This window comes from Drosophila elegans, unplaced genomic scaffold, assembly GCF_018152505.1.
Source record: "Drosophila elegans isolate 14027-0461.03 unplaced genomic scaffold, ASM1815250v1 contig_512, whole genome shotgun sequence".
Classification (NCBI taxonomy): domain Eukaryota; kingdom Metazoa; phylum Arthropoda; class Insecta; order Diptera; family Drosophilidae; genus Drosophila; species Drosophila elegans.
In genome coordinates, this window is record NW_024545895.1 from 314206 (window position 1) to 340003 (window position 25798).

General features: G+C 35.0%; 1 protein-coding gene across 2 annotated transcripts in view; it reads left to right on the plus strand.

Moving 5' to 3' along the window:
* The window catches only part of LOC108137349 (DEAD-box helicase Dbp80), a 225663-nt gene that overhangs the window by 84566 nt on the left and 115299 nt on the right, over positions 1-25798 (plus strand). For both annotated transcript variants that reach the window (XM_041709788.1, XM_041709789.1), the window contains exons 5-6: positions 89-203; positions 278-455. In XM_041709788.1, coding sequence (XP_041565722.1) covers positions 89-203; positions 278-455 — 293 coding nt within the window. The remainder of the gene's footprint in view (positions 1-88; positions 204-277; positions 456-25798) is intronic.

Consider the following 25798-nt stretch of genomic DNA (forward strand, 5'->3'; position numbering starts at 1 on the left):
CAAACTCACTGATTAAATTTCGGTATACTTCGGCTTGTCGAAGCTATCTTCCGTTCTCCTGAAAACTTAATTTTAAATTATTTTGTAGGTCCTTTGCTTATCGCCTACGTATGAGTTGGCAATTCAAACTGGTGAAGTGGCTGCACGAATGGGGCAGTTCTGCCCGGACATAAAACTAAGATTTGCCGTCCGGGGTGAAGAAGGTATGTTTTTTCGAATATATATATATATATATATAAATATATTTTTATAAACCTTTTATCGATTCTGTTTTTAGTTGATCGAGCCAAAAAAATTGAGGAGCATATTCTGATAGGAACACCGGGAAAATTGTTAGATTGGGGGTTAAAATTCCGCCTTTATGACCTAAAAAGAATTACTGTTTTTGTGTTAGATGAAGCTGATGTAATGATAGCCACCCAAGGACATCATGATCAATGTATTCGAATTCACAAGTATGTATAACTTTAGTTAAAATTAGAATTGTCTATCGCGCATAAACCACATTCGTTCGGTTGCTTTGTACCTTATGAAACAAACTAAACCCTAACAAAAATGTATTTTCATTTTATTTAATCAAATAATTAATAACACTTAAACTACATCTAACATATACAAGTATATATTATTTCTGTCTGTTTCTATACAGTTTGGAAGCTTAATTTAAAAGCTAGAAACTTGAAGCTTTCGCAATCGTCTTATTTTACGTGCTCGCAGATCAGTTCGAAAACGGTTCAGATCGAAACTCTATATCCTATAGCTTTCATAGAAAAAATCGGCTCAAAATTAGTAATTTAGTTTTATTTTTATTTAATTTGAATATTTTAATACCGACAAAATGAGTTGACTTTATCATATAGATGACACATCTTTTATATTTCTTTATTTTATTTCTTTGTCCTGAAACTTCAAGTTTAAACTTTTTAAATAATGCGCCATTCGCAAGTAACGAAAATTAATATTACCATGCTTTTAAGATCTTACTGTTCTAGCAATGGTTTAAAAGTTATTTTTACTGAAAGTGCTTTAACTTCTTTTGATTTTGTGTTTGTGTGCACAGATAACGTTAAAGTTTGTTTTCGAATTGTCATGTGCCTTTAAATTATCTAATTTGGTTGGCTAAATGGTTCCAGAGCTTAGCAGCAAAAATGAAGAACTGTTTGTCAGAGCTTGCAAGTCCTATACGTATATTAACAATATTGCGAGAAAGAAAATCTTATAAGGACAAGCAAATACTCAGGTTGCTTTGTTACTATTATTTTACGTCAGAATATTAAGCTTCTTAAATCAATCCAGGTATGAACATTAAGGTTAAATATATTATTTGCGCTTTCTGTTACACGGTCCGTTGGTTTCAAATAGTAAATATATTGTGCAACACTGTTAAAAGCTGGCTTTTTACGTCAAAGTTTCCGAGTATTTCGAGCCCTTAAAAAGGGTAGTTATAACAATAGTTTTAGACTGTCAGAAAAAAGACTGTGTTATGTATATTTGTCGTAACACTCCCATATGTTCGTCCGGGTGTTATATTGATATGGTCACGAAAGTGACTTATTGAAATAAATGTTAAATTACTAGCACTTTCTAAACATATTCTCCTAATCAGCTTCAGTGGATAAATTGTTTGGATATTTTTCTTGTACATAACTAGGCTTTTTTATTCAGAAAGGCTTAGGCTCAGAACATTTTTCTTAGCCTAAATGCTAACACTCAAAAATTCAGTATTAAAAACATATGAACAGTGGATAAGGACAGAACTTTTGACAGATCGTTAACACATATAGTGAATGGCACTACTACACATCCCGGTGGTACACCACGAGTAGCCATTCGTATCTCTGACACATTTTCCCCCAAAACACCAGATTTTTGCCTATAAGAGATATATGATTTCATAATCCTTATAGCTGTCTAAAAAAGTATACATATTTTGCATTTTGGTCAACAAAAAATTTTAAATTTTTATTCTACTGTTATCTAATTGACGGTGAATATCCTCTACTACAATATCTTGACAACCGCTATAGTACAGTTTGTTATTTTTCGGAAACCAGATTGGTTTTTCTCTAATAATTTTTTACTGACGAAGAAAATATTTATTTGTCTCGCCATTAGCATCTCTAACATTTTTGACAGGTTAGGTAGGATTAAGATTGTTCTATATGCATAATTGGCTTTGGGAATTGCCAGATTTTTTGCAGTTTTCCAGGAGTTGGGAAAAGTAGATGTGGTAGTCGTAGATTATAATTTTTGGAAGAAGTATTTTTATACCCTTGCAGAGAGTATTATAATTTCAGTCAGAAATTTGCAACGCAGTGAAGGAGACATCTCCGACCCTATAAAGTATATATATTCTTGATCATCATCACTAGGCGAGTCGATCTAGCCATGTCCGTCTGTCCGTCCGTTTCTACGCAAACTAGTCTCTCAGTTTTAAAGCTATCTGCATGAAACTTTCCCAAAAGTTGCCTTTCTATTGCAGGTAGTATATAAGTCGGAACGAGCAGGATCGGACGACTATAGCATAGGAACAATCGAAAAAATAAATAAAAAATAATTATAACTTTGATGTTTTTAAATTTTTTGTTTAGTTCTTCGACATATAGTAATGGTTAAATATTTCCGATTTACGGTTTAAATTTCATCAAAATCGGACGACTATAGCATATAGCTCCCATAGGAACAATCGGAAAAATAAATGAAAAAAAATTATAACTTTGCTGTTTTTTAATTTTTTGTTTAGGTCTTCGACATTTATTAATGGTTAAATATTTCCGATTTACGTTTTAAATTTCATCAAAATCGGACGACTATAGCATATAGCTCCCATAGGAATAATCTGAAAAATAATTGAAAAAAAATTATAACTTTTCTGTTTTTTAATTTTTTGTTTAGTTCTTCGACATTTATTAATGGTTAAATATTTCCGATTTACGTTTTAAATTTCATCAAAATCGGACGAGTATATCAAATAGCTCCCATAGAAATAAAAAAAATATAAAAAATAACTATATAATAATTGAGTTGCAAGTCATCATAGCTTCAATGTTTTAAGACATATACGCAAGTAAATCATAATTTTAATGTTTTAAAAAATATTTAAATTTTGCAATAGCTGCAAGGGTATGTGAACTTGCCGAAGTTTGCTTCCTTTCTTGTTTAAATTCAGATCATTAAGACAAGTGGCATTCGATTTAATTTTTAGTATTGCTTCTTAAACATCGCATTGACTTACACAAAATTCAAAACAATTAAACATTATCCACTAAAGACTCAATTGTTAGATATGAATTAAAACCAGTGCTGTGAACGCAATTCAATTCACTAAAATGTTGAACAGTATTTTGGGTTATGGAATATACTGTACAGCAAAAAATGAGTGCAGTAGTTTTGAGAGCAGAACACTACTGCATTTATGAAGACCTTTATTGTATACTACTGGAGAAAATATAAAGGAAAATAAAGTTATAAAGTCAATACATTTCTTAATAGGTAGACCACCGGTAGATGAAGTCGACTCAGTTGAAGACAACGACAAAATAAGAATGAAAAAATTGTGTGCAAAAAGAAAGGATAATTTTCAATTTAAAATATCATGTCAATGTCATTATCAGTAATATATTTACTCTTGTGTTTACCAAACGACCAAGAGTGCATTTTTCGATTTTCACAATGTATGATTAATTGAGCACAGAAGTGCCGTCAAATTTTGTTTTCGGAATGAAAGCATAAATCCAAGTCTCATCTTCCGTGATAATGCATTTGAGCTTGTCTTGATAGATGAGAGTATTAAATTGAAAATTCACCTTCCTTTTTTCCCACAGTAGTTTAAAAACGTGCAGGTTGTGCTTAAATAAATAAATTAAAGGCTAAATAAAATTAATCAAAAAAATATACTGTCCACCAAAATATATACCAATCTATGTAACTTATAGACAATACGCCTTATCTTGCCGGCCCGTGGCAGAATTTTCAAGGAGAACACCAATTATCATATAATTATCATAAATTTAAGAATTAGAATTCATGTCACTTTGTTAATCAATCGAGAGCAATAAATTAGAATTTGCGCGCTGCTAAACACTTGTAATCTTAAAGTGCATGGCACTTGAGGCGAACCAAATATATATTTTCCACACTGCACATAAAGGTCGCTACGTGGCTCCTGATCAGGCAAACAAAAAATCAGATCACTATTTAAACTTAAGAAGTGAAGGTTTTTTTTATACGGAAATACCCTTTCAAATTCCAGTCTGTCGACGGTTGTAGAATCCGAAATCCATATTCCAAATTCATGACAATTCATGGCCAACGACTATCAATTTGTGGCAACCATAAAGCAAGCAATCAGAATGAATGTGAAAATTTGAGCACCTTAGTTAAGAGCCAGCATTAGAACGAACCAGTTATAAAGTGTGAAGGGAAAATTTTCGTGTTTGCCGAGAATTCCATTCGGCGGGGGAAGCGGTATTGACAATTAATGCACTGGAATCTAAACAAAGCTCGCACAAAGCGGGTGGCGAAGAATTCCATTCGGCGGGGGAAGCGGTATTGACAATTAATGCACTGGAATCTAAACAAAGCTCGCACAAAGCGGGTGGCGAAGACAAAAACTCTGGCCAATGTTTCTGTTTTTGCATCGGGAGATTATTAGGCCAAAAGCCTCTACAAACTTCACGACCACAGTCGGGAAAAGCCTGAATTGCTTCCAAATTGTAATTAACCGCGCACCGCCACCCTCCGCTAATATTGCTTTCGCTCTCCACATCAGCGATCAGCACAGCCAAATTTAATAAGCATAAGATAGTGTTTTGTCGGCAGATTAGCGGTAGAGGACTTATTAATTCACTTACTCTGAAAAAATAGTTTGATTTAAAAAATGAGTATCTACTGACAGATACAGGGTGGCCCTTGAAAAAGTTGCCCTTCAAAATGGGCTTTAAACAAAAACGGATGAAAATTTTCAAATTTGTTGTGTTAATTGCATAGCCCTTTTCGAAAGCCCCCAACCCCATACCGCACCAAACATTCACTTGTTGTGAATGTATTGGCTTCTATAAGACGACGTGGAAGTTTTCGGAGCTCCAAATTTGACAATTCAGCTTATTGCGGCAACCACTGAGGTGGAAATTTTTTTTTTTTTTTTTTTTCTATTAATTTTGCTTTATTTATTGAATCTTCTCTTAGCTTTGAGACTAATAATAAGTTTTCGAATCTTAAAAGTAAACATTAGTGGACTGTAATTTTGGTTGCGCGTCCCTCAAGTTGGTCGCTGGGTAGGTAAGTCATTGCGACGAAGACGGGATTGGTTGCACAACCTTGTTAGACCTCTTGCAAGGTGGTTGGGGTGCAAAGATAGCTTGGTGAGGTACTTATCCTTTTGTTCTGCGATAACTGCTTTGACTGGTGGGATGTTCAAGTCACGATGTATGTTTTCGTTGCGAACGTACCACGGTGCCCCGGTGATCGTTCTCAGGATTTTTGATTGAGCCCTCTAGATTATGTCGATGTTGCTATTGCTAGCATACCCCCATAACTAGGAGCCGTACGTCCATATAGACTTTAGTACTGAGTTGTACAGCAGGACTTTGTAGTCTAAGGTAAGGGAAGATCGAGCGTTGATGAGCCAGTGTAGGCTACTGGCTTTCAACTTTAAGTGTGTTCTGTTGGCTTCAATGTGCCGGCGCCATGTGAGTCTTCTGTCGAGATGTACTCCTAGATACGTTACTTCGTTTGATTGCGGAAGCAAGGTGTTATTTAATGTGAGGGGTGGACAGTTTTGCCTATTCAGGGTGAAAGTAACGTGCTTGCATTTTTGTTCATTTACTTTAATTCGCCAATCAGATTGCTTGTATTGGACATTTTGAACGGCTGAGTATAGCTGTATCATCAGCAAAAGTAGATGTTGTCAGTCGGGCTTGTCGGGATGTCTGCTGTGTAGAGGACATATAATGTTGGCCCGAGCACGCTACCTTGGGGGACTCCAGCCAAAATAGAAAAATCGTCAGATATGGCAGTGTTACATCTCACAGCAAATTTTCTGTCGTGTAGATAAGACTCTAAAAGTTTGTGAGTGTTGATGGGAAGCATTGTCTTGATCTTGTACATTAGGCCTTCTAGCCAAACTCTATCAAACGCTTGAGAGACGTCCAGAAATATGGCGGTGCAGTACTCACGTTTTTTGAACGCGTTTCGAATTTCTGATGTTATTCGGTTGACCTGCTCAATCGTTCCGTGTTTTTCTCGAAACCCGAATTGGTGTGATGGAATTCCATTCTGGATTCGTAGATATGTGTTTATCCGAGTCAATATGCATTTTTCAAAGAGTTTAGATAAGCATGATAGTAGGCTTATAGGTCTGTACGATGTGGGGATTGTGGGGCTTTTCCTGGCTTCGAAATCATTATAATAATTGACTTTTTCCATCTTTTTGGAAAGTGGCCATGTTTAGCGATGGCATTGAAGAGATGTGTAATGGTGCGAACGGCACAATATGGAAGCTCCGTGATCATTTTAGGGGTAATGAGGTCGCAGCCTGGAGATTTTTTCGGGTTCATATGGTTTTTGATTATGCTAACGATTTCCAATGGGCGAAACTCGATTGGCTCATGGTGAAGCTGGGTGTCATATGCAAAAGTCGGCAGAGTGAATGCATTGGTGGCAGGATTTGGTTGAAAGACATTTTTAAGGTGGTCGGCGAATGTGCTGGCTCTATCTTTATCGCTGCGCGCCCAGCCGCCTGAGGGGTTTCTAATAGGCATCACGGTTTCTTTCGGTGAGCTAAGAGATGGGTGGGCTCTCCATAGTGAGTGTTTTGAGCAAGTTGATGACAGTTGCTCTATATAACGGCGCTGGGCATATGATTCTTCTTGTTTTAGAGCTTTAGTTAGTTGCCGTGAGGCGTATTTCAAGTTCTGCCTAGCAGATGGCGATTTATAGAATTGCCACTCCCGACGTAAGCGCCGCTTTTCTAGGACAAGCTGTTCGATTTGTAGATTTGTCTTCTTTTGCTTGCATTGAATATTTAAGGTTTGGGGTGTGGAAACTCGAGCCGCAGTGACGAGTACGGACTCCAGTGTAGTTACAAAGCTGTCTATGTCAGCTTCGTCGTTGAGGCGAGGACATAGCTCAATATGTGAGCTAATATATTTTCTAAACTTGAGCCAGTTGGTTTTTTGTGAGGTCAGGTTAAACTGGTGTTCTAATGTTCCTGGTTGTTGGAGAAGATGAAATAAGACCGGCGAGTGATCAGATGAAAGATCCGAAAGACATTCGGCGCTTATAAGATTTTTGGGAATATTTTTGGTTATCGCGAAGTCAATAAGATCGGGTAGTTTCTTTGGGTCTGTCGTCCAGTATGTTGGTCTACCAGAAGAGACATAGTCAAGCTTGTTGTTGGATTTTATGATTGCATTGTAAAGCTGCTTCCCTTTTGGAGTCACGAGACGAGATCCCCAGTGTGTGTGTTTGGCATTGTAGTCTCCTGCTGCTATTAAATGGTCACCTAATGTGTTGAAGAACTGCAAAAACTCATATTCGGTTATATTGAAACGAGGGGGGCAGTATACGGCGGCTAGAGTTAGTTGGTTGCCGGTAATCAGTTGTATGCTTATAGATGTGGCCTGTAGATAGTTTTTAGCAGTTTTGTTATAATAGTGGTGCTTAATACGACTTCTGATTTGAATGCCAGTCCCACCATGTGCTTTACCGTCCGGATGATTTGTTCCATAGAATGAGTAGCCTCTTATTTGAAAATTGTATCTGTTTGTAAGGTGTGTTTCTGAAAGTAGCATGTGATGTCGAGTAGAAATTGAGTTAACTCAAGTTTGTGCTGTGAGGCGCCGTTAGCGTTCCACGTAGAAATTCGTAGGGACTTCATTATTTTGATTGTTGTGAGACCAGCATTTGAATCAGAAGATTTTGGTTTCGCATTAAATCTTGCATAGTTGTGCGCATAAACGACATAAACTCCATTAGGCTTTGTTGCAGGCTAACTATCATTGCTTCAAAGTTGCTTTGTGTCTGCTCCGTTGGTTGACGTTGTTGAGTCATGTTGTGTTCTAGACATGCTGCTTGTGGAAATGAAGTTTTAGATACAGGAGGAGCCAGTCCTAATTTTAGAGCGCTTGCAAATGTCACATTTTTGTTGAGGGTTACGGGTCCGTGAGGAGCTGGGTAAAGTCGAAAAGAAGACTTCAGGGTTTGATTTTGATCCTGTGAGCTGTGCGTTGTGGGAGTGGTTCCTCGTTGATGGATGCGACTTTTTAGCTCCTTGTATATTGGGCAACCTCTGTAGTTGGCTGTATGATTGCCGCCACAGTTGCCGCACTTTTTTACATTGGAGTCGTTTTTGCTCGCTGGGCAGAGTGCTGAGTCATGAAGGTCTCCACAAACTACACACACTGGGCGTAGTGCGCAGTATGACTTTGTATGGCCATATTCTTGGCAGTTCGTACTTTGTACCGGCCCATTGCGCTTATGTGGTTGCTCTACTGTGATTCTACGGTGGAGAAGGAACTGAAGTTTGTATATGGGGTGCACTTCGTTTCTATTAAGGGGCTTAGTTTCCGGTTCGAGCTCTATCTTGAAGAGTGGTTGCGGTTTCCTATCCCTGTTCAAGATATTGAAGACTGTCTTATTGTTAAAACCTTTGTCTTGTAGTGCATTTTTTACTTCTTTAGGTGTTACATCGGATTCAATTCCTTTAAGTACAACTTGCAGACCCTTGCTGCTTTTAAGTTGGTACGTGTAGAAGTTCTTTTTCTTGACAATTACTCGGTAATTGTCTTCGTTCTTCGTTTGAACTTTTGTTTCGTGTATGCTGTCCTTCACAAGGGGAATTATATGGAAGTTATCTTTTCCAATAAGCTCAATTATTTTGTTAACAAGTGCATTGCAGCTTTTCTCCCGGATGTATGTTGGGGGGGGGCTTCGGTTTCTTCTTCTCAGCTTCGGTAGCTTCGTCAACCTCTTCGTCAGTAGCGTCTTCCAAAATTTTAAATCTGTTTGTATTAATGGGCGTTTCAGTCTCAGCTGAATTATAATTGGCACGGGTTATTTTTCGCTTAGAATTTAGGGGGCTCAGCTTTCTTTTGATTTGGATGTAGCGATCCATACCAGTCTGCACAGCCGGCCTTTTATTTTCGTAGCTTATTGTGTATTTTTTGGGCAGCGCAGCGAACGCCGTTTTTGTGTTGGCTACGGGTTTGTTTATCGATGGCGAAGTTGCTGATGATGATAATAAACGGTTGGTCGATACCGTTGCCGCTGTTGTTGTTGTTGTTGTTGTTACCGTTGCAGTGGTTAAAGATACTGTTGTGCTACTTATTGCTGATAAGCGTAGGTCAGTGCATACATGCATTGGAGTACACTCGGCACTTTTTGGCTTTAGAGACATCGATGGTAGCGCGGGAGAACAAGAGCGCGCTCTCTCGCTCGTTACGTTCAAGAGGTCAGTCGAACTGGGGGTGATTGACCGCGTATTGTCTGGGTTTGCATAATTTTCGGTTGCAGTAAACGTGAAATATGCATTATTTCTGATCGATGAGAGCCGTCTCTCGTCTTGCTCGCGCTGACGTTGCATGCGGATATCGTTTTGACTCATTGTCTTCACTTTAATTATAGTCTGCGTATATTAATTAATTAATTAATTAATATGTGTGTTTGCGATTACATCGCAAGAAGCGTCTTTTCGCGTTGTAGTAGGTTGGTAAGAAACCAATCTACCTATTTGTGCCCGAGGGTCTTTGCGGAATTTGATTATTTTCGATTTGCACTTTTCCAATTATCACTTTTTGAAAGCTTACACAAACTAAGCACGGTCCGACAACACGTCCGATCGCGGCGACAGTCTGTGTGGAAAAAAAATGGGTGGAAATTAGCTTAATCTAAAAAAATAATTTTTCGATTAAAATGCCCTTAGTGCAGTTAAAAAGAGCGGTAAAAATTAAAGACAGTGGATGTTTTAAAGGCAAATTAAATAAAATATAAAAACTAAACTGGTGGTGTCGAAGTCTGACTTAATCTTTTGTACGAGTCTAGGTTCAATCTCCCTTCTCCAAGATCTGCAAAGGGTGAAGTCAGTCTTATTACCGGGTCTTGACGGTGTTCCTGTCTGTGTGCTGAGATAAAAAAAGACCCTTGATTACCCTATCCTTAGAAATTTCTTTTTTTTTGGAAAGAATCATTTATAAAAAAGGGAATAAATCAAGTACAAGCAATAATAGCGGTATCTCCAAGTTATCCGCTATCCCCAAGCTTTTCGAAAACGTTATTATCCCCCATTTGCAACATATTTTCAGCATGGATTTATAACACGCAGGTCTACGATGACAAACCTTTTAGAAATTACTTTATAACTGACGTATCTTACACTGATTTTAGCAAAGCATTTGATTACGTAAATCATTCGCTTATTGTACGGAAGTAACACATATTAGGGTATTCAAACGATCTTACACGGATTTCGAGTTATCTGAGTGGTAGGTCACAACGATTCTTTTTTAAAAGTTCAAGCGTGCCACAGGGAAACCACCTTTGCCCACTTACATTATTACATTATCATTACGCAGATAACGTTAAGTTATGCCTGCAATATTGTGATATTGGAAACCGGGAAAATTGTTAGATTGGGGGTTAAAATTCCGCCTTTATGACTTAAAAAATTACCGTTTTTGTGTTAGATGAAGCTGATGTTTTGATAGCCACCCAAGGTCATCATGATCAATGTATTCGAAGTATAAGTATAAGTATGTATAAACCCCACCAAAAAAGGTATTTTTATTTTATTTAATCAAATAATAATTTACACTTAAACTACAAAGCTTTTGTTTTGTGATATAAAAAACCATAGTTTATATGATGACTCGAACATTTTTTAAATATACTCCATTTGCATAATAATATTTGTCAAAGGTTTGTCAAAGCAGTAAAGGGTATATCTAACATATATATATTATTTCTGTCTGTTTCTATACCGTTTGGAAGCTTAATTTCAAAGCTGGAAACTTGAAGCTTTCGCAAATTCTCAAAACGGTTCAGATCGAAACTCTATATCCTATAGCTTTCATAAAAAAAATTGGTTCAAAATTAATAATTTCGTTTTTTTTTATGTCATGTGCCTTTAATTGATTTAAGTTGGTTTGGTAAATGGTTCCAGAGCTTAGCAGCAAAAATTAAGAACTGCTTGTCAGAGCTTGCAAGTCTTATATTAACAATATTGCAAGAAAGAAAATCTTATAAGGACAAACAAATACTCAGGTTGCTTTGTTACTATTATTTTACATCAGAATATTAAGATTCTTAAATCAATCCAGGTATGCCCATTTAGGTTAAATATGTTATTTGCGCTTTCTGTTAGATAATCCGTTCGTTTCAAATAGTAAACATATCGTGCAACATTGTTAAAAAGCTGTCTTTTTACGTCACAGTTTCCAAGTATTTCGAGCCCTTAAAAAGGGTAGTTATAACAATAGTTTTAGAGAAAAGACTGTCAGAAAAAAGTCTGTGTTATGTATATTTGTCGTAACTTGTCTTATATTGATATGGTTACGAAAGTGACTTATTAGTAAGTACCAGCGCTTTCTAAACATATTCTCCTAATCAGCTTCGGTTGATAAATTGTTTGGATATTTTTCTTGTATATAACTAGGCTTAATGATAGTGTTAATGATAGTAAATAAATACATCCTTTTTGTTTGAGTTCTGTGTTGAAACTGTTTCATTTTATTTAAAACTTCTTGACAAGAAACTTATGTGAAAATCTTATTCTAATCTTAGCTTTGGTCTACGCAGAGACCTAATCTTTTAGTCTGGGCGAGGGAGTTATTTATTTTGCCCCCCGCACAAGAACTCTCGGTATTAGATAGCTCAAGTGTCCTGCTGTTACAGATTACAAGTGCATTTGAAAAACTGAACCCTTGTCGGGTCCCAGATCGTAAATTATGGCTCTTGATCGAATTACACAGTTCTACATGACATGTGCAGAGCTCATTAAATCTTAGACATAATATTTATCAGTGTTCATCTGAACATTCTGGCAAGGGCCGGCAAACTGTGGTGTATGTGTTGTAATTACATAATTGATTCAATTGCAATATAAAATTAGTGGACTGTATTTATTCGATATATTTTATTTTGCATTATAAATTTAACACCTTGCACGGCTTGAAATGACTTATGTTTTAGGATTACAAAATTTGAATTTTTAATTTATTTATTTTTAATCAAAACATTCTTTAACATAATTTATTTAAAACATAAATTGATTAAATATTAATTATACCGTTTGGTATGGCAATGGCTTGTAATTGCCTTCGTACATTTATTTTTCTTATAAAATATACAGTTAATACAAGTATTATAATAATTGCCAAAATTAAAGAAGCCTGTCCAGTTACATGATGGAAGTCTAATTCTTTTAATTCTAACTTGTGAGTCTTTAAATATTGTATTTCTTGTGTTAATCGATTGATTTTATCAGTATGATTTATTAAGGGCAAATTGAGCTGGTTCCAAACTATCTTCGGTACATCATTAACCTCTCCAATATAAGACACAGAAAATGTTCCCTGATCTTCTAGCTGAATACTGTGTTGGGCAACTAATATTTTGTCATCAGTTCGAGCAGTACAATCTGACCTTAGCGTTAATATTCCTTTCTCAGGTAAATCCACTATTTCTATTTTCGAGTTGCTGCACTGAATTCTAGCCTTAGAATGGTTCTGAACTTTAAAAAGCCAACTGCTCTTCCTTTCTAACTCGACCCAATATGATTTACTCTCAATCACTGATTTATATTTGCAATCTGATTGCTTATTTGGTTTGAGAGGCTTAAGCTCACAACTATTATCGTTAGCACTACTCCAAGGCCAACTTCCTTCACAAACCCTTTTATTAGATTGCCATCTTTGACACTTATTAATGGTTGGTTCTGTCATGAGGTGATAAGCATCTATTTCAAAATTGTAAACTAAGTACTGAGAATCGACTTGTACTGTAATCATACGTTCATCTAGCCTAACTGGTACTGGGATAATTTTATAAAGCACCGAAGCATGTCTTCCAAACAAAGGTATTTTTGCATTGATAATTAACTTTTTATCTACAAATAGCCCCCTAGCCGTGAGTAAAGTATAAACCTCTTTTAATTCTGTACCTGTTCTTTTTCCTGGCAGAATTAAATTCTCTGACAAACTGTTTTTTATTTGGGAAATCTCACTTTTCAACTGACTAGGTTTCAATATATTGGTATTAAGTCGACCATGATTGATGTCAATTAACAGGCTTATAACTCCGGATTGAATCTTTTCGCATTCATCTATAATGTTACTTAATTGTTTTGTTATCATGAAGAAGTTGATGGACTCCTTGTACACATAATAAGATTTCTGCAATACCGCCGTCATGTTCTCAATTCTTTTATTCATTCCTTTAAAGTTTAAATTAACTTCTTCAGTAGTTCTTTTCAAAATATTAGTCGTAGAATCAACTAAGGAAGTTTGTTTCCTACTTAACTCATTAAGATTATGTTGATTGCTTAATAAGTTTTTCATATTGTCCTCCATTTGTATCCTGTCGTCTTCATCCATTATCCCAAATAAAATGTGATAAAGCGATCCCATAAATCCAAACAGAGCTCGTTTATTTCTTGATTTCCCCTGAGCCATAAAAAGTTTATTATTTTCTTCTAAGTCTGAGATCTGCCTTTCTGTGTTATTGAGAACTAAAACACACTGATCCTCAAAACTAAGAAGCCTTTCGCAAATTACTCTCATTTTTGGGATTAAATCTTTACCCTTTTTAATCATCTCGAAATAAGCGTCCATATTATAAAATATAATTAAATTCCAAGAGGAGGCTACAATCTCTACGTCACCCATTGGATCTAGATATATAGCCGAAGTTTTGTTTATTTTCTCAATCGCATATTTTGGCTGATCAACTTTAGCTGAAGCGTAAGAGAATTGACACAATATACATAATAACAAAGCCATTATAAAAGAAAGTTTCGATATTGTCGATGTACCTCTTGTTCGTCTTTCAGGTTTTGTTTCTTCAGGGTCAGATTCAACTTTGTCCACAGACTTAATTCCTTCTAAAGGACAAATTTTAGTGATTGGTCTAGTTACAAATCCATCTTTTATTTTTATTTCTACCACTCTGACCTTTTCATCTTTGCCCTTGTGGATCCTTTCTACTTTGCCTATTGGCCATCTGACTGGATGAGTATTCTCATCTTTTAATAACACAATTTGTCCCTCTTCTATATTAGGACTGTCTCTCTTCCACTTGTGCCTCTGTTGCAGAGTATGTAAATACTCCTCTTTCCACTTAACCCAGAAATCTCTTTTAATTTTCTGGATTAGTTTCTTCCTGTCTAAATTCCCAATTCTCTCATTTTCAATTGGTTCAACTATTTCTAGCGGTGGTCTACCAATCAAGAAATGTCCTGGTGTTAGGACTTCATCTTGATCAATTTCATTTTCATTTAAGCATGCTTCTATCTGACATAAAAGTGTTGACATTTCTTCGTATGTCAGACTATTTTCCCCGATTACCCGTTTCAGATGGTATTTCATGGATTTAACTCCAGCTTCCCAAATACCTCGAAGTGAGGTCCTGCCGGGGGGATAAAATGCCAATCAATTCTATCCTTTTCGAGCTGCGCGGCAATCATTGTCTTTTCCTTGATTGCTTTAACTAAATCTTGATCTAATTTTCTTGAGGCTCCTACGAAATTAGTTCCGTTATCCGAATAAATATTATTATTACATTTATCAGCAATATCTACCAGAACTCTGGTAGCTAAATATGGTGCGGATGCAGTACCATATGTGACTGTTGCCAATTTATAATTTTTTATTTTTTCATCTGGAGAGTTTCTCCATAAAATGTACTGGTATTGCTGATCCTCATCATCAATCTTTATTTGACGATACATTTTTTCAACATCCGCGGATACTACATTTTCCCATTTTCTCCATTTAACGATAATGTCACAAATATCCTTTTGAACTCGTGGACCAACCCACATTATATCGTTCAAGCTTTTGTTATTAGTAGATTTGCTGAAGCGTCAAAAACTACTCTTAATTTGGTCGTCAAGCTCGAATCTCTGATCACGGCTTGGTGCGGTAAGAAATACTTACCTTCATTCTGCACTTCGACCATATGTCCTAAATTCATATATTCATTGATGAAATTAGTGTAGTCTGCCCTTAGTTTCTCGTTTTTTTTTAATTTTTTCTCCAGATTCATGAAACGAACCATCGCTTGTTTTTTTGAATCCCCTAAGGTGACATCATCTTTAAATGGAATTGACACAATGTATCGCCCATCTCAATCTATCTTTGTAGTTTTTTTGAAATTATTTTCACATATTTCAGATTCGATATCATTTTTATCTTCATCCTCTACTTCCCAATACCGATCCATATCTTTGGTGGTTGCTACAATTGTCTTCTGTCCCTTTGATTTTTTACATCCAGAGATAATCCACCCGAAATCGGTTTTTTGGCCGAGGAGGCCATTTATTTTGACCACTTCACTCTGTAGAATGTCAGTATATAGATCTGCTCCAATAATTAGATCTACACGCCCCGGCTTATTAAAGTCGGGGTCGGCCAAATTATATTTTTCCCATTTTGTTTTGTCAACATTAACTTTGTGGGCTGGGAGAGCCCTCATAAGTTTTGGGAGTACTAATGCTTCAACTTTTAAAATTTTTTGGGAAGCATTACATTTAATTGAAAGATGAATTTTGTGCTTCGAGATGCACTTTCCTGTGGAGGATACTCCACTGATCTCTGTTTGAGATCGAATTTTTTGTAATTTTAGAATCTGCACAGATTCTTCAGAAATTATGGTGCTTTGAGAACCACTGTCAATCAAAGCTCTGAAATTTTCAAACTCTCCATTCGAGGATTTTATTTGAACGCGTGCTGTAGCAAGCAACGCCTGTTCGGATGTCCTGCAAGTGTTAACCTTTTCTAATTTTTGGTTAACGTTATAATTTATATGTAGCATGCTGTGGTGATTTTTCTTGCAAATAGAACATGAAATGTCGCTTTGACATTTTTTATTAAATGAGTGTTTCAGACATTTGAAACACAAATGGGCATTTTTAACTTTTTCCATCCTTTCTGATGGATTTAAAGCCTTAAATTTCTGACACTGGAATATAAAATGTCCCGAAATTTTACATATGGGACAATTATTAGTAGCTAATTCTCTTATATTGCTACTATATATTTTTTTTACAGGCTTTTCATCCTAAACTGAGCTTATCGAACTTAGCCGTTGCTCTAAAAATTCAATGACGTCCGATAACGCTTGAATCTCTTTAGTTTTTTTAACATGGCTCTCATATAGTTGAAGAGCTTCTTTGTTAAACTTCCTAATTATTATGTGTGCAAACATAATATCCACTTCATTAGAAAGTTGTGCCTTCAATTTTATCATATGTAATGACTCGTTAATCGTGTCAATAAATATTTTTAGTTGCCTAACTGAATCAACATTTACGATTTGAAAATCCAGAAGGCGGTTTAATTGATCGGAAAAAATTTTCCTTTTATTTTCGTACCGCTTGGTTAATAACTCCCAAGCGGCCTTATAATTCTCCCCAGATCCCAACAATAAGTGAGAAACCACATTTCTGGCTTCTCCCTTAAGTGAGATCTTAAGGCAACTGAACTTAAAAGAAGGACTTAGATCCCCTCTTAAATGAATGAGTTCATTAAACAACTCATAAAACAGGTCCCAGTCTTTGGAATCTCCATAAAACGTGGTTACCTGAATTTTAGGTAACGTTGGCAAATCATCAATTTTATGATTTCCAACGTTAACCTTTCCGGGCACAATTTGTTCGATTTTTTTTCATTGTGTTGGTTATTGACGAGATGTCGAACTCTAACTCGTTCAACTCCTCGTCATAACCCCTATCAGTGACATCTACTTGGTCGACTTGTTTAGGACCTACTATTTTTGTCCAATAAAATTCTAATTTCTGGACTCTAATCTCAAAAGTTGAAACATTGATAGCTTAATGTCTTCAAAAGTTTCTTTTAAGTACTCCCGTACCTGTACTATTGCTCTATCTAATTTATTGACAACTTTAGAACTACTGGCCTCTAAGTTAACTTTGTCAGCTTTGTTTAAAACCCTATTTATCCTATCTTTTATGTTTGAGAGATCTATCATCATTTTCTCATAATGATTCTTCTTGAAGTAGTCATGATCGACTACTCCAATTTGAACCAAAACCGAATGATTTTGAACACATTCGGACCTTAATTCCTCATACTGTTTCAAATATTCAAATGATAGACTAGGTAGCTCTTTAAGGGTATGAATTAGTTTTGTAATTTCTACTTGCCTTTTTATTAAGGCAATAGTTTCAGCGGACAACATGGTTTTGACTTTAGTTTTGTATATGTATATATATAAAAATAAATTGCTGTTCGTTAAAACTCGAGAGCGTCTGAACGGATTTATCTTTTCTTAATATTAAAATGTTCGTAACTTATAAAAATAAATTTTAAGATTAACTTAGCTGGTGTATTTGTTGTCGTCACTGCCGTTGTCGCCGTTGTAGTTGTTTTAGCTGATGCTGTTGTTGCTGATGGTCGTTGTTGCTGCTGCTGCCGTTGTCCTTGTCTCTGTTGCCGCTCCTGTTGTTGATCCTGCTGGCCTTCCTTCAGTTGTCGTCTCTTTGAGGGTCTTCGTTGTTGTTTTTAAAGATTTAAGTTTTTTTTTTATTTATTTTTGAACAGTTAATATTGTTTTTTTTTTTTTTTTAATATTTGTTTTTTGTCACTGATAGTTTAAATATATATGTATATATATACTTTTTTTTGCACTTTTTCGATGTGTGGCCTGATTTTTATTAATCACTTTTTTTATCCTTCGTTGTTTTTTTATGTCATGTGCCTTTAATTGATTTAAGTTGGTTTGGTAAATGGTTCCAGAGCTTAGCAGCAAAAATTAAGAACTGCTTGTCAGAGCTTGCAAGTCTTATATTAACAATATTGCAAGAAAGAAAATCTTATAAGGACAAACAAATACTCAGGTTGCTTTGTTACTATTATTTTACATCAGAATATTAAGATTCTTAAATCAATCCAGGTATGCCCATTTAGGTTAAATATGTTATTTGCGCTTTCTGTTAGATAATCCGTTCGTTTCAAATAGTAAACATCGTGCAACATTGTTAAAAAGCTGTCTTTTTACGTCACAGTTTCCAAGTATTTCGAGCCCTTAAAAAGGGTAGTTATAACAATAGTTTTAGAGAAAAGACTGTCAGAAAAAAGTCTGTGTTATGTATATTTGTCGTAACTTGTCTTATATTGATATGGTTACGAAAGTGACTTATTAGTAAGTACCAGCGCTTTCTAAACATATTCTCCTAATCAGCTTCGGTTGATAAATTGTTTGGATATTTTTCTTGTATATAACTAGGCTTTTTTATTTAGAAAGGTGGTACACCACGTGTTAATGATAGTAAATAAATACATCCTTTTTGTTTGAGTTCTGTGTTGAAACTGTTTCATTTTATTTAAAACTTCTTGACAAGAAACTTATGTGAAAATCTTATTCTAATCTTAGCTTTGGTCTACGCAGAGACCTAATCTTTTAGTCTGGGCGGGGGAGTTATTTATTTTGCCCCCCGCACAAGAACTCTCGGTATTAGATAGCTCAAGTGTCCTGCTGTTACAGATTACAAGTGCATTTGAAAAACTGAACCCTTGTCGGGTCCCAGATCGTAAATTATGGCTCTTGATCGAATTACACAGTTCTACATGACATGTGCAGAGCTCATTAAATCTTAGACATAATATTTATCAGTGTTCGTCTGAACATTCTGGCAAGGGCCGGCAAACTGTGGTGTATGTGTTGTAATTACATAATTGATTCAATTGCAATATAAAATTAGTGGACTGTATTTATTCGATATATTTTATTTTGCATTATAAATTTAACACCTTGCACGGCTTGAAATGACTTATGTTTTAGGATTACAAAATTTGAATTTTTAATTTATTTATTTTTAATCAAAACATTCTTTAACATAATTTATTTAAAACATAAATTGATTAAATATTAATTATACCGTTTGGTATGGCAATGGCTTGTAATTGCCTTCGTACATTTATTTTTCTTATAAAATATACAGTTAATACAAGTATTATAATAATTGCCAAAATTAAAGAAGCGTGTCCAGTTACATGATGGAAGTCTAATTCTTTTAATTCTTACTTGTGAGTCTTTAAATATTGTATTTCTTGTGTTAATCGATTGATTTTATCAGTATGATTTATTAAGGGCAAATTGAGCTGGTTCCAAACTATCTTCGGTACATCATTAACCTCTCCAATATAAGACACAGAAAATGTTCCCTGATCTTCTAGCTGAATACTGTGTTGGGCAACTAATATTTTGTCATCAGTTCGAGCAGTACAATCTGACCTTAGCGTTAATATTCCTTGCTCAGGTAAATCCACTATTTCTATTTTCGAGTTGCTGCACTGAATTCTAGCCTTAGAATGGTTCTGAACTTTAAAAAGCCAACTGCTCTTCCTTTCTAACTCGACCCAATATGATTTACTCTCAATCACTGATTTATATTTGCAATCTGATTGCTTATTTGGTTTGAGAGGCTTAAGCTCACAACTATTATCGTTAGCACTACTCCAAGGCCAACTTCCTTCACAAACCCTTTTATTAGATTGCCATATTTGACCATTAATAAGTAATGGTTGGTTCTGTCATGAGGTGATAAGCATCTATTTCAAAATTGTAAACTAAGTACTGAGAATCGACTTGTACTGTAATCATACGTTCATCTAGCCTAACTGGTACTGGGATAATTTTATAAAGCACCGAAGCATGTCTTCCAAACAAAGGTATTTTTGCATTGATAATTAACTTTTTATCTACAAATAGCCCCCTAGCCGTGAGTAAAGTATAAACCTCTTTTAATTCTGTACCTGTTCTTTTTCCTGGCAGAATTAAATTCTCTGACAAACTGTTTTTTATTTGGGAAATCTCACTTTTCAACTGACTAGGTTTCAATATATTGGTATTAAGTCGACCATGATTGATGTCAATTAACAGGCTTATAACTCCGGATTGAATCTTTTCGCATTCATCTATAATGTTACTTAATTGTTTTGTTATCATGAAGAAGTTGATGGACTCCTTGTACACATAATAAGATTTCTGCAATACCGCCGTCATGTTCTCAATTCTTTTATTCATTCCTTTAAAGTTTAAATTAACTTCTTCAGTAGTTCTTTTCAAAATATTAGTCGTAGAATCAACTAAGGAAGTTTGTTTCCTACTTAACTCATTAAGATTATGTTGATTGCTTAATAAGTTTTTCATATTGTCCTCCATTTGTATCCTGTCGTCTTCATCCATTATCCCAAATAAAATGTGATAAAGCGATCCCATTAATCCAAACAGAGCTCGTTTATTTCTTGATTTCCCCTGAGCCATAAAAAGTTTATTATTTTCTTCTAAGTCTGAGATCTGCCTTTCTGTGTTATTGAGAACTAAAACACACTGATCCTCAAAACTAAGAAGCCTTTCGCAAATTACTCTCATTTTTGGGATTAAATCTTTACCCTTTTTAATCATCTCGAAATAAGCGTCCATATTATAAAATATAATTAAATTCCAAGAGGAGGCTACAATCTCTACGTCACCCATTGGATCTAGATATATAGCCGAAGTTTTGTTTATTTTCTCAATCGCATATTTTGGCTGATCAACTTTAGCTGAAGCGTAAGAGAATTGACACAATATACATAATAACAAAGCCATTATAAAAGAAAGTTTCGATATTGTCGATGTACCTCTTGTTCGTCTTTCAGGTTTTGTTTCTTCAGGGTCAGATTCAACTTTGTCCACAGACTTAATTCCTTCTAAAGGACAAATTTTAGTGATTGGTCTAGTTACAAATCCATCTTTTATTTTTATTTCTACCACTCTGACCTTTTCATCTTTGCCCTTGTGGATCCTTTCTACTTTGCCTATTGGCCATCTGACTGGATGAGTATTCTCATCTTTTAATAACACAATTTGTCCCTCTTCTATATTAGAACTGTCTCTCTTCCACTTGTGCCTCTGTTGCAGAGTATGTAAATACTCCTCTTTCCACTTAACCCAGAAATCTCTTTTAATTTTCTGGATTAGTTTCCACCTGTCTAAATTCCCAATTCTCTCATTTTCAATTGGTTCAACTATTTCTAGCGGTGGTCTACCAATCAAGAAATGTCCTGGTGTTAGGACTTCATCTTGATCAATTTCATTTTCATTTAAGCATGCTTCTATCTGACATAAAAGTGTTGACATTTCTTCGTATGTCAGACTATTTTCCCCGATTACCCGTTTCAGATGGTATTTCATGGATTTAACTCCAGCTTCCCAAATACCTCGAAGTGAGGTCCTGCCGGGGGGATAAAATGCCAATCAATTCTATCCTTTTCGAGCTGCGCGGCAATCATTGTCTTTTCCTTGATTGCTTTAACTAAATCTTGATCTAATTTTCTTGAGGCTCCTACGAAATTAGTTCCGTTATCCGAATAAATATTATTATTACATTTATCAGCAATATCTACCAGAACTCTGGTAGCTAAATATGGTGCGGATGCAGTACCATATGTGACTGTTGCCAATTTATAATTTTTTATTTTTTCATCTGGAGAGTTTCTCCATAAAATGTACTGGTATTGCTGATCCTCATCATCAATCTTTATTTGACGATACATTTTTTCAACATCCGCGGATACTACATTTTCCCATTTTCTCCATTTAACGATAATGTCAAAAATATCCTTTTGAACTCGTGGACCAACCCACATTATATCGTTCAAGCTTTTGTTATTAGTAGATTTGCTGAAGCGTCAAAAACTACTCTTAATTTGGTCGTCAAGCTCGAATCTCTGATCACGGCTTGGTGCGGTAAGAAATACTTACCTTCATTCTGCACTTCGACCATATGTCCTAAATTCATATATTCATTGATGAAATTAGTGTAGTCTGCCCTTAGTTTCTCGTTTTTTTTTAATTTTTTCTCCAGATTCATGAAACGAACCATCGCTTGTTTTTTTGAATCCCCTAAGGTGACATCATCTTTAAATGGAATTGACACAATGTATCGCCCATCTCAATCTATCTTTGTAGTTTTTTTGAAATTATTTTCACATATTTCAGATTCGATATCATTTTTATCTTCATCCTCTACTTCCCAATACCGATCCATATCTTTTAATTCTATGGTGGTTGCTACAATTGTCTTCTGTCCCTTTGATTTTTTACATCCAGAGATAATCCACCCGAAATCGGTTTTTTGGCCGAGGAGGCCATTTATTTTGACCACTTCACTCTGTAGAATGTCAGTATATAGATCTGCTCCAATAATTAGATCTACACGCCCCGGCTTATTAAAGTCGGGGTCGGCCAAATTATATTTTTCCCATTTTGTTTTGTCAACATTAACTTTGTGGGCTGGGAGAGCCCTCATAAGTTTTGGGAGTACTAATGCTTCAACTTTTAAAATTTTTTGGGAAGCATTACATTTAATTGAAAGATGAATTTTGTGCTTCGAGATGCACTTTCCTGTGGAGGATACTCCACTGATCTCTGTTTGAGATCGAATTTTTTGTAATTTTAGAATCTGCACAGATTCTTCAGAAATTATGGTGCTTTGAGAACCACTGTCAATCAAAGCTCTGAAATTTTCAAACTCTCCATTCGAGGATTTTATTTGAACGCGTGCTGTAGCAAGCAACGCCTGTTCGGATGTCCTGCAAGTGTTAACCTTTTCTAATTTTTGGTTAACGTTATAATTTATATGTAGCATGCTGTGGTGATTTTTCTTGCAAATAGAACATGAAATGTCGCTTTGACATTTTTTATTAAATGAGTGTTTCAGACATTTGAAACACAAATGGGCATTTTTAACTTTTTCCATCCTTTCTGATGGATTTAAAGCCTTAAATTTCTGACACTGGAATATAAAATGTCCCGAAATTTTACATATGGGACAATTATTAGTAGCTAATTCTCTTATATTGCTACTATATATTTTTTTTACAGGCTTTTCATCCTAAACTGAGCTTATCGAACTTAGCCGTTGCTCTAAAAATTCAATGACGTCCGATAACGCTTGAATCTCTTTAGTTTTTTTAACATGGCTCTCATATAGTTGAAGAGCTTCTTTGTTAAACTTCCTAATTATTATGTGTGCAAACATAATATCCACTTCATTAGAAAGTTGTGCCTTCAATTTTATCATATGTAATGACTCGTTAATCGTGTCAATAAATAAACCACATTTCTGGCTTCTCCCTTAAGTGAGATCTTAAGGCAACTGAACTTAAAAGAAGGACTTAGATCCCCTCTTAAATGAATGAGTTCATTAAACAACTCATAAAACAGGTCCCAGTCTTTGGAATCTCCATAAAACGTGGTTACCTGAATTTTAGGTAACGTTGGCAAATCATCAATTTTATGATTTCCAACGTTAACCTTTCCGGGCACAATTTGTTCGATTTTTTTTTCATTGTGTTGGTTATTGACGAGATGTCGAACTCTAACTCGTTCAACTCCTCGTCATAACCCCTATCAGTGACATCTACTTGGTCGACTTGTTTAGGACCTACTATTTTTGTCCAATAAAATTCTAATTTCTGGACTCTAATCTCAAAAGTTGAAACATTGATAGCTTAATGTCTTCAAAAGTTTCTTTTAAGTACTCCCGTACCTGTACTATTGCTCTATCTAATTTATTGACAACTTTAGAACTACTGGCCTCTAAGTTAACTTTGTCAGCTTTGTTTAAAACCCTATTTATCCTATCTTTTATGTTTGAGAGATCTATCATCATTTTCTCATAATGATTCTTCTTGAAGTAGTCATGATCGACTACTCCAATTTGAACCAAAACCGAATGATTTTGAACACATTCGGACCTTAATTCCTCATACTGTTTCAAATATTCAAATGATAGACTAGGTAGCTCTTTAAGGGTATGAATTAGTTTTGTAATTTCTACTTGCCTTTTTATACCCTTGCAGAGGGTATTATAATTTCAGTCAGAAGTTTGCAACGCAGTGAAGGAGACATCTCCGACCCTATAAAGTATATACATTCTTGATCAGCATCACTAGTAGAGTCGATCTAGCCATGTCCGTCTGTCCGTCCGTCTGTCCGTCTGTCCGTCCGTCTGTCCGTCTGTCAGTCTGTCCGTCTGTCCGTCCGTTTATATGCAAACTAGTCTCTCAGTTTTAAAGCTATCTGCATGAAACTTTCCCAAAAGTTGTCTTTCTATTGCAGGTAGTATATAAGTCGGAACGAGCCGGATCGGACGACTATAGCATATAGCTCCCATAGGAACAATCGGAAAAATAAATGAAAAAAAATTATAACTTTGCTGTTTTTTAATTTTTTGTTTAGTTCTTCGACGTTTAGTAATGGTTAAATATTTCTGATTTACGGTTTAAATTTCATCATAATCGGACGACTATAGCATATAGCTCCCATAGGAACAATCGGAAAAATAAATGAAAAAAATTATAACTTTGCTGTTTTTTAATTTTTTGTTTAGTTCTTCGACGTTTAGTAATGGTAAAATATTTCCGATTTACGATTTAAATTATATCAAAATCGGACGACTATAGCATATAGCTCCCATAGGAACAATCGGAAAAATAAATGAAAAAAATTATAACTTTTTTGTTTTTTAATTTTTTGTTCAGTTCTTCGACATATAGCAATGGTTAAATATTTCAGAATTATGGTTTAGATTTTATCAAAATCGGACGTCTATATCATATAGCTCCCATAGAAATAATAAAAATATATAAAATAACTATCAAATAATTGAGTTGCTAATCATCATAGCTTCAATGTTTTTAAACATATACGCAGTAAATCATAATTTTAATGTTTTCAAAAATGTTAAATTCTTGCAATAGCTGCAAGGGTATATGAACTTCGGCTTGCCGAAGTTTGCTTTCTTTCTTGTTATTAAGGCAATAGTTTCAGCGGACAACATGGTTTTGACTTTAGTTTTGTATATGTATATATATAAAAATAAATTGATGTTCGTTAAAACTCGAGAGCGTCTGAACGGATTTATCTTTTCTTAATATTAAAATGTTCGTAACTTATAAAAATAAATTTTAAGATTAACTTAGCTGGTGTATTTGTTGTCGTCACTGCCGTTGTCGCCGTTGTAGTTGTTTTAGCTGATGCTGTTGTTGCTGATGGTCGTTGTTGCTGCTGCTGCCGTTGTCCTTGTCTCTGTTGCCGCTCCTGTTGTTGATCCTGCTGGCCTTCCTTCAGTTGTCGTCTCTTTGAGGGTCTTCGTTGTTGTTTTTAAAGATTTAAGTTTTTTTTTTATTTATTTTTGAACAGTTAATATTGTTTTTTTTTTTTTTTAATATTTGTTTTTTGTCACTGATAGTTTAAATATATATGTATATATATACTTTTTTTTGCACTTTTTCGATGTGTGGCCTGATTTTAATTAATCACTTTTTTTATCTTTCGTTGTTGTAAGGCCACGAATACGCCTCAAAATCAAATTGTTCGATGACAATTTATTATATTTTTTTTTTTTATTTTAACTTGTCGATTTCTCGACCACAATTTCACAAAAAAATTTTTATTATTTTTTTATTATTTTTGAAAATTGCTTTAAACAATAAGGACTCTTATTTGTCCTTTTGCTTTTAAATTTATACTCTGTTTCTTACCATAAAGGGGAAAACAAGAGTCAATTAAGGTG